The 13,713-nt window shown below is 39.1% G+C and overlaps 2 protein-coding genes across 4 annotated transcripts in view; both read left to right on the top strand.

The window, feature by feature from the left end:
• The window catches only part of LOC146476228 (collagen triple helix repeat-containing protein 1-like), a 9,384-nt gene extending 8,001 nt beyond the window's left edge, over positions 1-1,383 (top strand). The window contains exon 5 of the mRNA XM_085114779.1: positions 862-1,383. Within this exon, the coding sequence (XP_084970905.1) occupies positions 862-1,209 (348 nt within the window). The 3' untranslated portion in view covers positions 1,210-1,383. The remainder of the gene's footprint in view (positions 1-861) is intronic.
• Positions 1,384-5,813: 4,430 nt separating this feature from the next.
• On the top strand, positions 5,814-11,767 carry LOC146476227 (collagen triple helix repeat-containing protein 1-like). 3 transcript variants are annotated; one of them, XM_085114776.1, is made up of 5 exons: positions 5,815-6,026; positions 8,018-8,075; positions 9,559-9,635; positions 10,747-10,995; positions 11,298-11,767. In XM_085114776.1, the coding sequence occupies exons 3-5, from the start codon at positions 9,567-9,569 to the stop codon at positions 11,646-11,648; spliced, it is 669 nt and encodes a 222-aa protein (XP_084970902.1). In that variant the 5' UTR covers positions 5,815-6,026; positions 8,018-8,075; positions 9,559-9,566; the 3' UTR covers positions 11,649-11,767. The 3 variants fall into 3 exon arrangements, with proteins under 3 accessions (XP_084970904.1, XP_084970902.1, XP_084970903.1); XM_085114777.1 differs by lacking the exon at positions 5,815-6,026 and adding an exon at positions 7,837-7,935; XM_085114778.1 differs by lacking the exon at positions 8,018-8,075 and having other exon boundaries at positions 5,814-6,026.
• The last annotated feature ends 1,946 nt before the right edge of the window (positions 11,768-13,713 follow it).

The raw sequence follows: 13,713 nt of genomic DNA, 5'->3' as shown, positions 1-13,713 counted from the left end.
GTTTCGGCCTCTTAATTCTTGAGTGAAACAATAGATTTTGAGATTATATGCAAACAAGCCGAAAAAAACAGCGGGTAAATCAGAAAACTTTGTGAAACTTTGATAAGATTTTGTTGTTTACAACAAGCAAGACGCGGCTAAATTAAAAACGTGAGCTTCTTTGGTGAACTTGAGAAAAATACTTTTCTGAACTGCTCTAAACACTTAACGCAACTTCCACTACGCTATGATTTAGATACTGTCATTGCAAATCTAGAGAACTTATCAATTTGGCACTGAACTTAAGACAATAAGTTTTACAAATCAACTCTATCTAAAATACTACAAGCAGAGCAAGTCACCGATTCAACTCACATTCTTTGCAGCTGAAACAAATTTTCACTACACCAGGACGATTCCACTCTCTTTCCTTTCCTTAAGGTAAATGTTGAGAGTTTACCGAACTTTTTAGAGAGCGTTTTCTCCCCAAAAAACGAAAAAATGGAAGAAAATATTGCATTGTTGTTGGATTAAACTTTCGATGCCAAGCGGAAGAGCAACGGGTATCACTAGTACCGAGGGGGCAAGATAGCTCCATCTTACCCTCTCGGGTAGCCAATCACAGCGCAGGATTTGACTCATCTTGCCGCTCGCGGAGCCAGCCATATAATAAAAGGACTTAATTCTTGATCAGGTGGACATTTTTACTTGGGATGTCCCGATTTTCTTACTGGCTTTTTCTAAATCAGTAGTACTCCAAACATCGAATTGTAGATCATGGCCAGCGACTGAAAAACCAATGTCTGCTGAATATTTTTATGATATATTACGGCCTTAAATTATTTATTCGTAATCTTTGTTCGTTTCTTGTTATGGCTCTAGGAATGTGACTTCACCAAGTTAAAGGCTGATTCCTACCTGCGTGTGGTCTACATGGGCATCATTCGCATACAAGGCTGCACACACTGCTGCAAGAGATGGTACTTCACTTTCAACAGCAAAGAGTGTACCAAGCCAGCTGCCATTGATGCAGTCATATACCAGAGCGTCAACATCAATGTCCACAGGCCTGCTAACATCGAAGGTTACTGTACTGGGATTCCGGCAGGGAAAGTGCGAGTTGGATTTAACGTTGGCAATTGTGGTAAAGAAAGGGCTGGTGACGCCTGGACCAGCTGGTTTCAGACCATCAGGATCATTGTTGAAGAAATGGAGCCGCCAGTGGCTTAGCTTCGGAGAACTGTTCCCAGTTTTTCTTTTTTTTACCGAAGGTGTTGGGTTTAATTTTTAAGGTGTCATGGATTTGCCTAAACGCAATCTCATTTTCAAAGCTGAACCACCTACATTGTACAAGTCTGAAGTGGTAATAAATAAAGCGAGAAAATGTTTACTCCCTCAGTTTAATTAGTTACTCAGATTATTAAGTTTGCACGAAAGTTACAGATTAGAAGACTTTCTAACTTTGCAAGTCTTAAACGTCCTTCGCCCCTGCATAAAAGCGATCCAGAACCTCATTTTCCTTGTACACTTGCGAAATTCTGCAACTATTCTCACTGCATATATAATTAACCCGTGGCACGGGAACAAATAAACTAATTTGAATTCCTTCGCGTAACGGCCTGCGCGCTAGAGGTGTTATGCATTGCGATCCTCGCTTTAAATGTCTCGTTTTATTGCCTTTTGGACCAGTTTAACGGAGTTCTGTGCGGGTGACGTGAAAGTTGCGCCCCTCCCACCTCCCGTAGTGGCCTTTGCCGCTTCATCTTTACATTTTAATTTGCTACACTCGGCACGCCTATTGCCTCGGCAGTCGTAGTTCCCTGCCATAACTTAGTTTTCGCGTGACGGGGTAATAAGTGTGTAATGAGGATATGTCACTAATTGCTAAAAATGCAGCTTCAGATAGCCTTTTAAAACTATTCTGTATACGATGAAATTTCGCTTTCGTGGCAAAACTGGAGTGTAAGGAAAGGCAAAGCCTCTCCGCTAGAGTAGCGGTGTCGCTGGAGGAACCTATGTTAGAGTGTAACATAGGATGGAAAAAAAACGGAGGGGTGCCCTTCTGGGAGGACAATAGGTCAGAAGGTAGAGGGCACCATTTTGGAGAGATCCGGACCTATTTTCAATGGAGGCCATAGCACTTGCTGTGGGGCAAAGTGCAGCCGAGAACTTCCTCTGAAGTGATTAAAAATAAGGTATTCAGGTTCAAAGTAACCGTAGCCAGAATTCCCCCCCCCCCCCCCCTCCCCCTTCCTGGTTAGATCGGGTTGATGCAATGTCACCAATAATCCTCAACTTTCATAATGCAGGAATCTGAAGAGATTTAAAATTGACGCAGCCTTCACTCTTTGAATGTTCTCCACTGAGAAGTGCTCAGAATATTACATACACTCAGAAAAAAAGATCCCTGCTTGCGAGATGACCTCGTTGCACGTGCATAGTTACTGTATAATTCCGTTAGTATACATATTATAGCTGCTTTATTTTGTTTAGGCAATGGCCTTGAAATGTCCCGTTTCGCACAGTTTTCTTTGTCGCTCACGATTCAACATTATGAGGGTGATTTCAGTCAGTTATCACAAGGCGATACAGAGGATATAAAACTTAAGAAACTGGGAAATAATTAAGTTAATCACTGATGAGAAGGCATGAAAAGAAAAATTTTCAAATTCCTGAAAAAATTCGAGTTTAAAATTCCATTGTTACTCTTGTAAGTTACTTTTGTTTTCCAGTTAGATTCCTCTTCTCAGTGCTCCGAAGGGTTGATGTTATAGTCACAAAGCCATACACCGTATGATCTGTGGTGTACTGAAAAACCTCAATAGAAAAATTAAAGCAACGTTGTCCCACGTTTCGATGTAGTTCCATCATTATCAAGGCAAAGTGACTGTTTCTTCTTGGTTTGAATACTGAATGAGTGGAAAATACGTTTTGAAACCACAGTCTTCTTCGGAGGATTCAAAGGTCAGGCCAAAAAATCTACAGATCTTGTTTCGATTCCCTTTGTTGGGCTTTCTCAAAAACCGTGATAAGGCCTATTATGTTTCGAACAGTTTACTCATCATTTACTGGACAGTGCATGGTGGCTAAAATTGAAGTTATTGACAAAATTACATTAACTGAAATCGTTGGGCTGAAATCAATCTATAAAACGAAGAGGTCTTTACGGCAGGCCTTCCCTCCTCCCTCTCCCCTTTTCGCTCCCCTTCCCGCGATAACGCCTGGTAGGCAGGTAACATATAACCTTTCTCATGATAAAATCTCCTCCTATTTTCTGAAGTAACAAGGGCTAGCTTGTACCAAAGCTAGATGTCAAAATTACTCTGATTTGGGGGTACTCAAAAATAAATGGCTTTTAGCTTTAGAACCAAGCATGCAGGGCTATGGGGAGGTGTGATTTCTCTTCTTGGATAACTGAGGCATAATGAGATACCTTCATTTCAGCGTACTTAACAAAATTAATACAATCCCGGCTTTCGTCCATTGTAGTGGTTAACAATTTCTCGGCCACAAAATTATTAAGGACACGTTCAGTTCAATAATCCTACATAAAAATCTCCATGAAACTTTTAAGTATTAGAAATTAAGGAATTCAGCGTTGGAGATCACCCCGAAATGTCATGATGTAAAATACAATGAATGAAGTTCATTGAGTTAAAATGTCTCTTTTTGTTAGATTCCCCAAGACCCGCAGGTCCGAGGTTCCCGCTGTTCGTTGTCTGCCTTCCAAAACGGTGAGATTCCGTCTAGAAACAAGTTGTGCCCAATGACTTGCACGTACAAGACACACTTTGCTAATGATAGGCTAATTTAATACCCGTTTGAAAAAAATAGGTATCAACGCCGAAACGGTAACAATGATCATGAATAAAAACATTCGGTTAATTAAGAGTACAGAGGATGAAGTCAGCAGTCCTACTTTGTGAACCTTAAAGGAAACAGTTTGGGTCATGCTATATATATACTATATGCTAACAATACTATATGCTATATATATAAAGTAGAAAGAAGACAAAAGTAGGAAACATATATACAGAATAGAGTTACGAAGCTTTTTACCACTTCTCCGAACTTCACAGTTATAGACGTAAAATAAGCCCGCGGCTGTAGCCTAAGGCTTTCTGCTAGTGTAAAAGTACATTTTCCTTGAAGAAAGATAATGCAAATTCTGGAAGACACTGACATTTTCCTTACTTGCAGCGAGGCTTGGCGCCGTCGTCGCAGCGGACGGAAGCCTTACATTCATCACCAGTTTGCCGCGGATACGGAGAATAACCAGGGGACTGGGCGACAAGATATGAAGCATGATGATTTTGAGCACGAGTATGGATTCGAAGACAACTGACTTGCAACTTGTCTAAAAGAAAAGGCAAGCTGGTTTTCGTGCAGCAGAAAAAAACATCACTTGCATATAGTTGCATATTCAAGTTAATTGCACTTCAGCGCTTAATAAAATAACGGGGGCCACTGTGGAATAAAACGAAAGAAAACCATCAGCTTTCTCTATAAAAGAAGCTGTTTACTGTTTATTGATAAGTATTGCCGTTCTGGGCCTTGAATTTAGTTTTGTAAAGTGAAAACAAATTCACATTTGGAATAGGTAAAGTCACACCAAACGCAAATAAAGTAACTGAACTATTCATAATTTCAGAGACAAAACCAGCACTGACCTGATACATTGGGCGTCAAACGTGATAATATGCTGCAATGCTTGTAATTTTTTTGCCACGCTTAAACTTAGCATCGCTCGCATTTAGCAAAGTATTTATGAAGCTCCTTTTTTATTAAGCTGTCCTTTTATTCAGTCGACTAACTCCTAAGAATACAGTACATTTAGCCTGAAATCTAGCATAAATAAACGTACGCCTGCTTTCTAAGGGTAAGACACTCAAATGTGTATACTAATGAAAACCGCATTTTCTCAGTGCAATTCTTTTCAGCTTAGTTTTAATTTTCAAAAATAATATTGTAAAGACATACATAAAATGGCAGATTCCAATAAAGTTAGCAGTCAGTAATTTGTAGTTCACTGAAGTAGCTTCGGTCTCTGTGAACAAACCAGCCCCACGGGTGATTCAACCATATTTGGCTCGGCCAAGCCTGCTATACTGAGCCGTGACAACACCAACTGCTCATCTCCTTTCTTCGATCCTTTCTTCCTTCCCTTTTTATTTATTAATTTTTTTTTCAATTACTTCTTACAACCGAAGACGTCCACAAAATTATGAATTAATGCAAGAAAACAGAAAAATACACCCGAACACACTGACTCTGTTTGATTCGTATTAAACTACATTGGGTCCTACTCGGCGTGGTGGCCGCGGAGCATATTTGCTCATGTCGATTGGTCATTGTCGTTAACCGAGGTGTTTTCCTTTTGCGCTTGCGAGCACAATCGGTAGTTTGGCGCCTTAGCCACCATAAGACTTAACACATCGCTTCTTTGAGTTTGTTGAGATTTATTATTTTGAGATTTATTATTTTGAAGGGTCTCGTGTTTTTACAACAGTGACAGATCGAAACAAAACCAAATTGAAGAATTCTTAACAATCAAAGTACACTTTAAGTTGAATATAATCGATCCACAACTGAATTACACAATATTGGAAACCCCACACCTTTAGAAAAGCGCGCGGTGAAGAAAATCACGACACAAATGTAAATAATTATTTCACGTGTGGCTTTTGCCGCCTGTAGTACTGCGTTATCCTCAAACAATTGTGTGTGGCTCACCTCTCTTCAAGTCACGTTACATAAATAAACATCTCTTGATTAAGAATCCGCGAAGGAAGTCGAAAGCTTGCACTGACGTTTTAAATCTATTTTTGGATCCTGAAAGCTGATTTTGTTTTCTAAACCGTCTGAGTGACTGGCATAACTTCCTTGAACGAAAAATACAATTTAAGATTCAGGATGTTCAAAGACTTGTTCGGACGAGATCGTCATTAAACACTATCTACCGAGGCTCACTGAGGAAAGTATTATGAGTTCAGTTAATTTTGAACATCGTTGAGCAAAGATTTCAGTAAAGCTTATCGTCCAACCGGGTAAGCATACAGTTCTGCCGTACATTGGAAAATTCTCAATTGATTTGATGTTTATCCCTGGGTTTCGTTTTTCTTGTGGAACCATTTAAGCCGGCGACCATCTGATACGCCGATTACCGCTATCGGCGACAGGTGTGCCCTGTGCAGCGATTGCGATTTACGCCGATTGCCGCGATCGGCATATAAAATCGGCGATATCTGGCATGTCAAATATCGGCGATTAAATTCGCCGGCATTCGCCATGTCTGCCCGTTCCCGCGATATTCATCGCTGCGAATCGTCGGTAAAGTCAACTAATCAGGTTGGGCGATTTTATCATGACTTTTCAAAATGCCCCTCGATGGAGCCCGAGAATAAGGGTGAAGTGCCACATCGCCGCGTTCGGTGAAAAAAAAATCGCCAAGTGTGTCCGCATCAATCTCGCTGGCGATCCTTGAAATTCGAGGCGATCGGAGTATAAAATCGCCTGGTTTGTCGCCGGCCGCTTGGTGAAATACCACAGTAAAGGTATGTGATCGTTCTGAATTCAGAGCTGTTTACGTCAAAGTTAAAATTTCAAAACGACGAAGAAAATAATACACATGCCCGAAGAAAAAAAGGAGAAACAACTAACGAAACGGTAAAATAAAAGCTTTTCTTTTTCACTTTTTCTTTAACACGTGCACTCTGTTTCCTCAATAAAATCAACATGACGCTGGAATGAATAAATTGAGTTAATTCCGCATTATTTTAATTTGTGAACAGTTTCATGTAAACATGACGTCGACATAACTCAGAACCTTCAACTCATACTGATACAGTCACCTTTCGCTTTGTATACTCTCGGATTTAACGTCAAGAAAGATTGGCTCTGTCCGGCGTAATTATCTATCCGATATAGAAAGAAACTCAAGCACTGAAGAATATTAGTCGAATGAAATATATTACACTGACATTCGGAAGTTTTTTCATCGTGACGCGTGTATTTACTGTCTATGTTAGTCGAGAAAATTGAAAGGACAACAGTTATATGTGAATCAGTATAGAAAAGCTATATCAACTTTGTTCTCCACACAGGACAAAATCTAAATCCGGAACATGTCGCTTCCTTGACTGTAGTGTGCCAAAAAGTCACCTCTCATCAAAACTTAAAACGGCGAGGTAAAACAATTCCTTCAGATAGTGTGCAGAATATCAATATGAATGAATGAAGTTTATATGTGAATCAGTATACAAAAACTATATCAAAATTTCTTCTCCACACAGGACGAAATCCAAATCTTATTTGAGATTTATTAAGCGCCGTCCCATGATAAAAATATCCATAATTATTAATATTACCACGAGCCAGCCCAATGAATATTCAGTAAAACTTTTTTGTTTGCGCTTCCGTCCACAAAACTTATGGTCTGACTTAACTTCAATATTGATATTCCGCGCAACTATCTGAAGGAATTGTTTTACCTCGCCGTTTAGAGGTTTGATGAGAGGCGCCTACAAACTGATTAACAGACTCACTACAGTCAAGGAAGAGGTAACTTCCGGTCGGTTATTAGGGTCATCAAAAACAATACGTCTAGACGATGCATCTAGTTAAATGCTATTTTAAAACACTGAGAGCTGAGAAATCGCTTCTTTTCAGTGAATGAATAAAAAATATATACATAAACAGCCATTTCCACCGCTGATGCGATCCAATAGCCCATTTTGTCGGTGTGTCCTGAATTATTAATCTCTGGGTATAGGACTTTATCTTTTTCGATAACTTCCAGAAACGAAAATTTGACAATTTAATATTAATGGTGTTTGAAAACTTGTTCCGACGAGAACCTCATTAAATACTAGCTACCAAGATTCACTGAGGAAAAGTAGGGTTAGTTCAGTATTGAACAGAGCCGAGCAAATATTGAAGCGAAGCTGATCGGAGACAGTAAGCATAGAGTTCTACAATACTTTGGAGTTTCTTCGCTTTATTTGATGTCCTTAATTAATCTCAATCGCTTTTATTGCAGAATCGTTTAAACTATTTGTTCCTGCTAAGTGACTAGTGGAGTAACTTCAAACGCAAAGGTATGTGACTATATAATTGTAAACTCGGTTTAATTTTTAGATCGTGTTGTTCTGAATTTATAAGACAATAATTCCGGTAAATAGTGCATACCGCTGGCAGTATCTGTGCAGAAACAAAATGTTCAATCGTCTTATTTATGAATTCGTACTCCGGATGCTTTCTCAATAAAAGCAACAGAACGCTGGCATGAATAAATTTAATTGAATTATCAAAATGGCTCTCTTCAGTAAATCTTACTGAACCACGTTAACTGGATTTGCATTTAAGAAAAGAGACTGGATTTTTATTAGGTATCAGTAAAAAAGAACTAAGGTAAATTTGAAAATCGATCATAATTTGGACATCCAAAACGAAAGCCAGAACGCCCGCAATTTCCAACCGGGCTAGCTCGGTTAACGGGACGATTTTTTGCCTTCCATTCATATTGATAAATGTCGTAATAAAAGTGCGAAACTTTGCTTAAATGGCCTTTTCCTTTGGAATTTTGTCGAAATCAACCGCAACTGAAACAACTACAGGCACGCGCTTATATAAAAACATCATCTCTATCCATCTCAACTCGCATTTCTTCAAGGTGAAGAATTTTATTTACTGATCTGCAGAGTGGAAATCGAGGATTAATGGGCAATTGTTGAGTTTGTTGATACGAGAGAGATTTCTAACCCAATTAACGAGGTCTTGTTTTAAAACAAAACCAAGATCCTTGCCCTCCTATGAACACACCTAATTTTACAAAGCCCGGTAGACCAGGCTCATGTGAAAAGACCCTCGTCCAGCGTGGATCTTCAACAACAGAAAAGGTTGTAACAAGATGAAAAGTATAGCAAGTTAAACTCTCCTCCTACTTCCCTATTAGTTTATTGTTAGTTTTCTTCTAAAAATGATAAAGTAAAAAGAGATCTAAGTATAATCCACCGAAAGCGTCATTATAAACTTTCTCGTGTTCGCCGCTCTTTGTTAGTTTAAACGAACAAATATATTGAGTCAATCTTTTCTGACCAAAATGGGTATTTGGTTTAATGCGGTGGTACTTAGGTAACTTGATACTAGGAGATTCTAGAATTGAAGTTTTGAGTGCTTAAGCCCTTCGCCAGAGCGAATTTAAAGAAGATCAAGGAAGTAGTTGCTCTCGAATCTCATCGTTGTGGTCCAATTACCTCATCATCTCAGTCGATAAAAGCAAAACTTCGTTTTTAACCGTCCCCCACCGAAGCAGCACCACAGCTTCTTTACAAACTCAATCCACCTTGTCTACATTGGTCATTAACCGTGTTATTCAATAACTCCGAGCTGTGAAAAAACGCGTAAAAAAACGGTAACAGTTTCACCCCGTTTATCCCCAAACCAGGGATTTGATTTCTTTCAAACAAGAAAATTTCAGTAATGTTAGTTCAGTCAAGCAATTAACCTAGACAAAACTGGGGTGATAAAAATTTAAAGGAAAAGCACTGTTAACTGATATTCCTCTCTCTTCTGTTATAGAATCAAACATGAAGCGGCATCTTTCTTTCGACGCGCTGGTATTTTTGCTCCTTGTCTGTGGAGTTACAGGGAATCAGGTATAGTGTGTAATAATTACTAAAAATATAATTTTGTTGTCATTCTATTCGCAAAGGGTGGAAGAAAAACGCAACATAAACAACAATACGGTATTTTTCCGACGCGGAAGGACATAAATGATTTTTATTCAGCTAAGTCCCAGAAGTTCTAAGCGCTCGTGATCTTGAAACAACTTCGTAGTGGTAATAGTCTGCTTGAGTTACATTCAATTGCTAAATCAAAGGCTCCTAAAAGCAACTCGTGGATGCAGAGGATTTATTACTGATATTAATTTGGTCATTTTAGACGGCGGAACTTAACCATAAAATAATTTGGGACTGGAGACTGACGGCGACCGGAACTCGGGGGACTGTTAACACACACATACACTCCTTGGTCTGCAATAGTTATTTTTTTCTAATTATCGAATAAAATACACTAATTGCGAATTAAGAATTTCCCAACAAACAAACTTAAACGATTCTCGCGTTACATGGGCGAATTTAGTTATACAGAGAAAACTGACAAAAAGCTTTCCCAAATGAAACGACATTTATTCCGAATAAGCTTTTGTTTACATCCGAAAAGCGAACGCGTAGCGAATTTATTGGCCCGTCAGGAGCACGTTTTACAAAAGGTTTCGAGAAAACTGTTGGGAATACGAGGAATCGGTCAATTATTATATCAGTACAAATTCACAATCAAACCTATAATATTTCGTGGATTTCCAGAAGAGCTATCTCCTCGCCGAGCATTATCGAGGAAGGTTTGTTTTTCTAATTAACTCAAACTAAAAAAAGCTCCAAAGCCGACTAAACTACATTTTCAAAATGTAGATCAACAAACCACTGTCCATCAAAACAGACGATGCATTGATGGACGTATTTGCTTACCCATGTGTTCTGATTCGCTCGAAATAGTGAGTGGTGAACATTTGTATAAGAATCCCCACTACAACTTCGTTCCTATGGTTCACATATCCACAAGTTAAAAGGGAAGATTTCTTAATTCTTGCTATATCCCTCTAGCAAAAGTCATATTTTCCATAAGTGAGTTGAATTCATATTTTTCATGAAAAGAGGCCATTTGGAAATCTTTTTAAAGGACAACTGCTCTATATTTATTTCACAGCAATGCCAACCGGGTCCGCAAGGAACCTCAGGAACTCCAGGGATACCCGGAGTCTCAGGGCCTCCCGGAATTGCCGGCATCCCCGGAACTCCTGGAACACCTGGGACCCCGGGAACTCCTGGACTTCCTTGCGCACCAAGCACAGTACCTTCTCCAGGTGGAAGTCCAAGTGGAACTTCACGACGATGGAAGCAGTGTGCATGGACGTACAAACAATCAAAGGATCAAAAAGACAGTGGCCAAGTGCATGTAAGGATTATATTAAATACGACTGAATAACCAATTTTGGCTCAGCCGGCGATCAAGAACGTTAGCGGGCTTGGATAAATGGAGGGAAATAACTACGAAATAAACTAGAACCGGCCAAAAAAAAGATAGAAAATCACGTTAAAAATATCACAGTTGCGTTGGGTTGTCAACATAAAAACCGTCGTGATCAAGTTCAAATAAAAGTATTGAATCGCGAGCCTTTTTTTCTTCCCTTAGTCTCTTTTGGTGTAAGGTTGGGTACTTCAATGTCACTTATCCTGACCTTTTTTATATTGCTCTAGGAATGTGAATTCAACAAGTTAAAAGCTGATTCCTATCTGCGTGTGGTGTACATGGGCAACATTCGCATACAAGGCTGCTCAGGCTGCTGCAGCAGATGGTACTTCACCTTCAACAGCAAAGAGTGTACCAGTCCAGCCGCCATTGATGGCGCCCTGTACCATGGATCCAACATGAATATCCACAGACCCACCAACATTGAGGGCTATTGTGGTGGGATTCCTGCGGGGAAAGTAAGAGTTGGATTTAGCGTTGGCAGATGTGATGGATATAAAAATGCTGTAGACGCCTGGACCGGCTGGAATCAGTCCAACAGGATCATCATTGAAGAAGTGGAGCCGCCAGTTGCTTAAAATAAAAAAAAGTACCAACTGGGCTTTTTCAGATAATTAAAGGTGTTGGGTTTTAAGCAATTGTTGTACGTAATTTTGTTGCTAGGCTAAAACAGCAATCATTAAAAAATGCAACAAGACTTCTTGTTTTGTATTTTGTTGTTCCTACTGTTTTTTTTTTTTTGGTCGTGTTTTGTTTTATGTTTTTTGTTGTTATTGTTTTTTCTTCTTTTTTTAATTTATGTAGCCATGCATGGAACAATCATTGTTTCACTCAATCACCAAAGAGGGAAGCTTAAAAATTTGTCAAAAAATAATATATCGTGAAACTTGTGAAAGACAGCGAAAAGATATCAAAATATTCTGTCCATCACCCGTACACTTTTGAAACTGGAAAGGAATTTGAAATTTACATGCCAATTTTGAACATCGCTAGCGAGATTTCAGAGCCCCATTTCCCCAGTTTATAGGCGGTATAAGCTTTGAATTTTTCTTTACAATACAACATTAAGTATCTTTAAAATAACATATTTTACCAGGTATGCTGATTTTTTTTTTTTTTTTTTTTTTTTTTTTTTGCATTTTATGCGTCTTTTTGGAAAGATTTCTGAAGAAATCTTCAAGATTCCATTGAAATGCAGGACATTACAAAGAGGAATTAGAATGTTCATTTCACTCTCGGAAATAATGGTCACGTACGACGTAGACTGACTGTAATTACGCTTCAAGATTGCTCTCCGAAGAAGACATCAATAGAAAATAGACCATCATGCAGTTTATAATGCAATTTAATTCTATCTAGACCAGGCTCGTTTTCGTCTTCTGCTCTTCTGTGACCAGGGGAGAGGATTCCTCCCAGTTCCCCTACCCACTTCATAAATATTTGTAAAATCTACAGACAGCAGACTGGGGCTTGATAACCACTTTTTAACTGCAGCTAACAAGTTTAAAGCATGCGCTCTGTTGCTAGAGCAAGATGTGCAGGTCGAAGAGAAGCGCTTTTTTCTAAGGCTTGGTAAAGCTGAGATTGCATATTTCTCAGCCTTGTTTCATTAACCGCGTCTTTTTTTCGTAACATAAACTCCCTGATATTGATCTAACAGCTCGAGGTAGATAACACCATGGTCGTCGCTTGTCGAGCTGTTTTCTCTCACCCGCTTTTGTTTGCGTTTCTTGGGCTTGTTAGTCATTTTATTCACTTTCAGAAAGGGGTCTCCTAATTTACAAAAAGCTTTAGTGCAATTTTTAGTGGAGGACCAATTGAAAATGTACGCCATTGCCCTAGTCTGTCATCTCCAGTCTCACAAAGACTGAGAACATAAAACGCAACAGAAAATATTGACAAAGGGATTACTCGCAAAATAATTCATTTCTGTTAATAACTTCTGCATTAATTTGCTTCTCACGCAAGTAAACAGATTTCATTAATATGGGTTAGAATTTTGGAGATGGATATGTCAGAAAATTGTAAGTTACGTAAATTGAAGTCATAGAAATTAAACACTGTATGGAAACGATTACAATACAGAGGATTCCTGATTTCACTATTCTTTGCGATTACTTATTACATCAGCCGTGTCATGTACCGAAACAATTCATAGACCACATTAGCTTTCCGAGAAGTAAGGGGAATGAAACGTTTGTGACTATGACGCGTAGCTTGGCCTTCCTGCTCACCAGCAACCGGTAACCTCTTTATTAACAGGCACTTGAAAACACTAAATGCGCCTGACTTCTCTCCTCATGTTTTGTAAATGAAAACGATGTAAGGTTGAGAAGCCATTAAATTTGTGTCACTGTCAAAGTTACACAAGCAGTTGCGTAGTTATAGATTGCAGCTCAACTCGTTTTGCATGCCTTAACGATCAGTAAAACCAAAAAGATGTTTTTGACTTATTAACGACCTCCCGCCTGCCTTCGGTTCACTGTCCAGCTTGAAACTAATGATAACCAGAAAAGCCTTTCAAGTTTAACACTTATGGCCTACTATTTCAACAACAAAAAAAAAATAAAGCGAGGCTGAACTCTTCGCGGTGTCACGGTGTCCTCGCGGTCATGTGTTCTCGAGAATAAATCAGTTGAAGAA

This window comes from Pavona decussata, unplaced genomic scaffold (genome assembly GCF_977016875.1).
Source record: "Pavona decussata unplaced genomic scaffold, jaPavDecu1.1 SCAFFOLD_78, whole genome shotgun sequence".
Classification (NCBI taxonomy): domain Eukaryota; kingdom Metazoa; phylum Cnidaria; class Anthozoa; order Scleractinia; family Agariciidae; genus Pavona; species Pavona decussata.
Note: the sequence above shows the minus strand (reverse complement) of the source record. Positions and strands in the feature narration are given on the sequence as shown.

Bases quoted from the DNA above. Each gene is read 5' to 3' on its own strand.
- LOC146476227 (XM_085114778.1), top strand. From the start codon at position 9,567: ATGAAGCGGCATCTTTCTTTCGACGCGCTGGTATTTTTGCTCCTTGTC. The intron at 9,636-10,746 runs GTATAGTGTGTA...TTTATTTCACAG, and splicing joins GTGGAGTTACAGGGAATCAG to CAATGCCAACCGGGTCCGCA. The intron at 10,996-11,297 runs GTAAGGATTATA...ATATTGCTCTAG, and splicing joins AAGACAGTGGCCAAGTGCAT to GAATGTGAATTCAACAAGTT.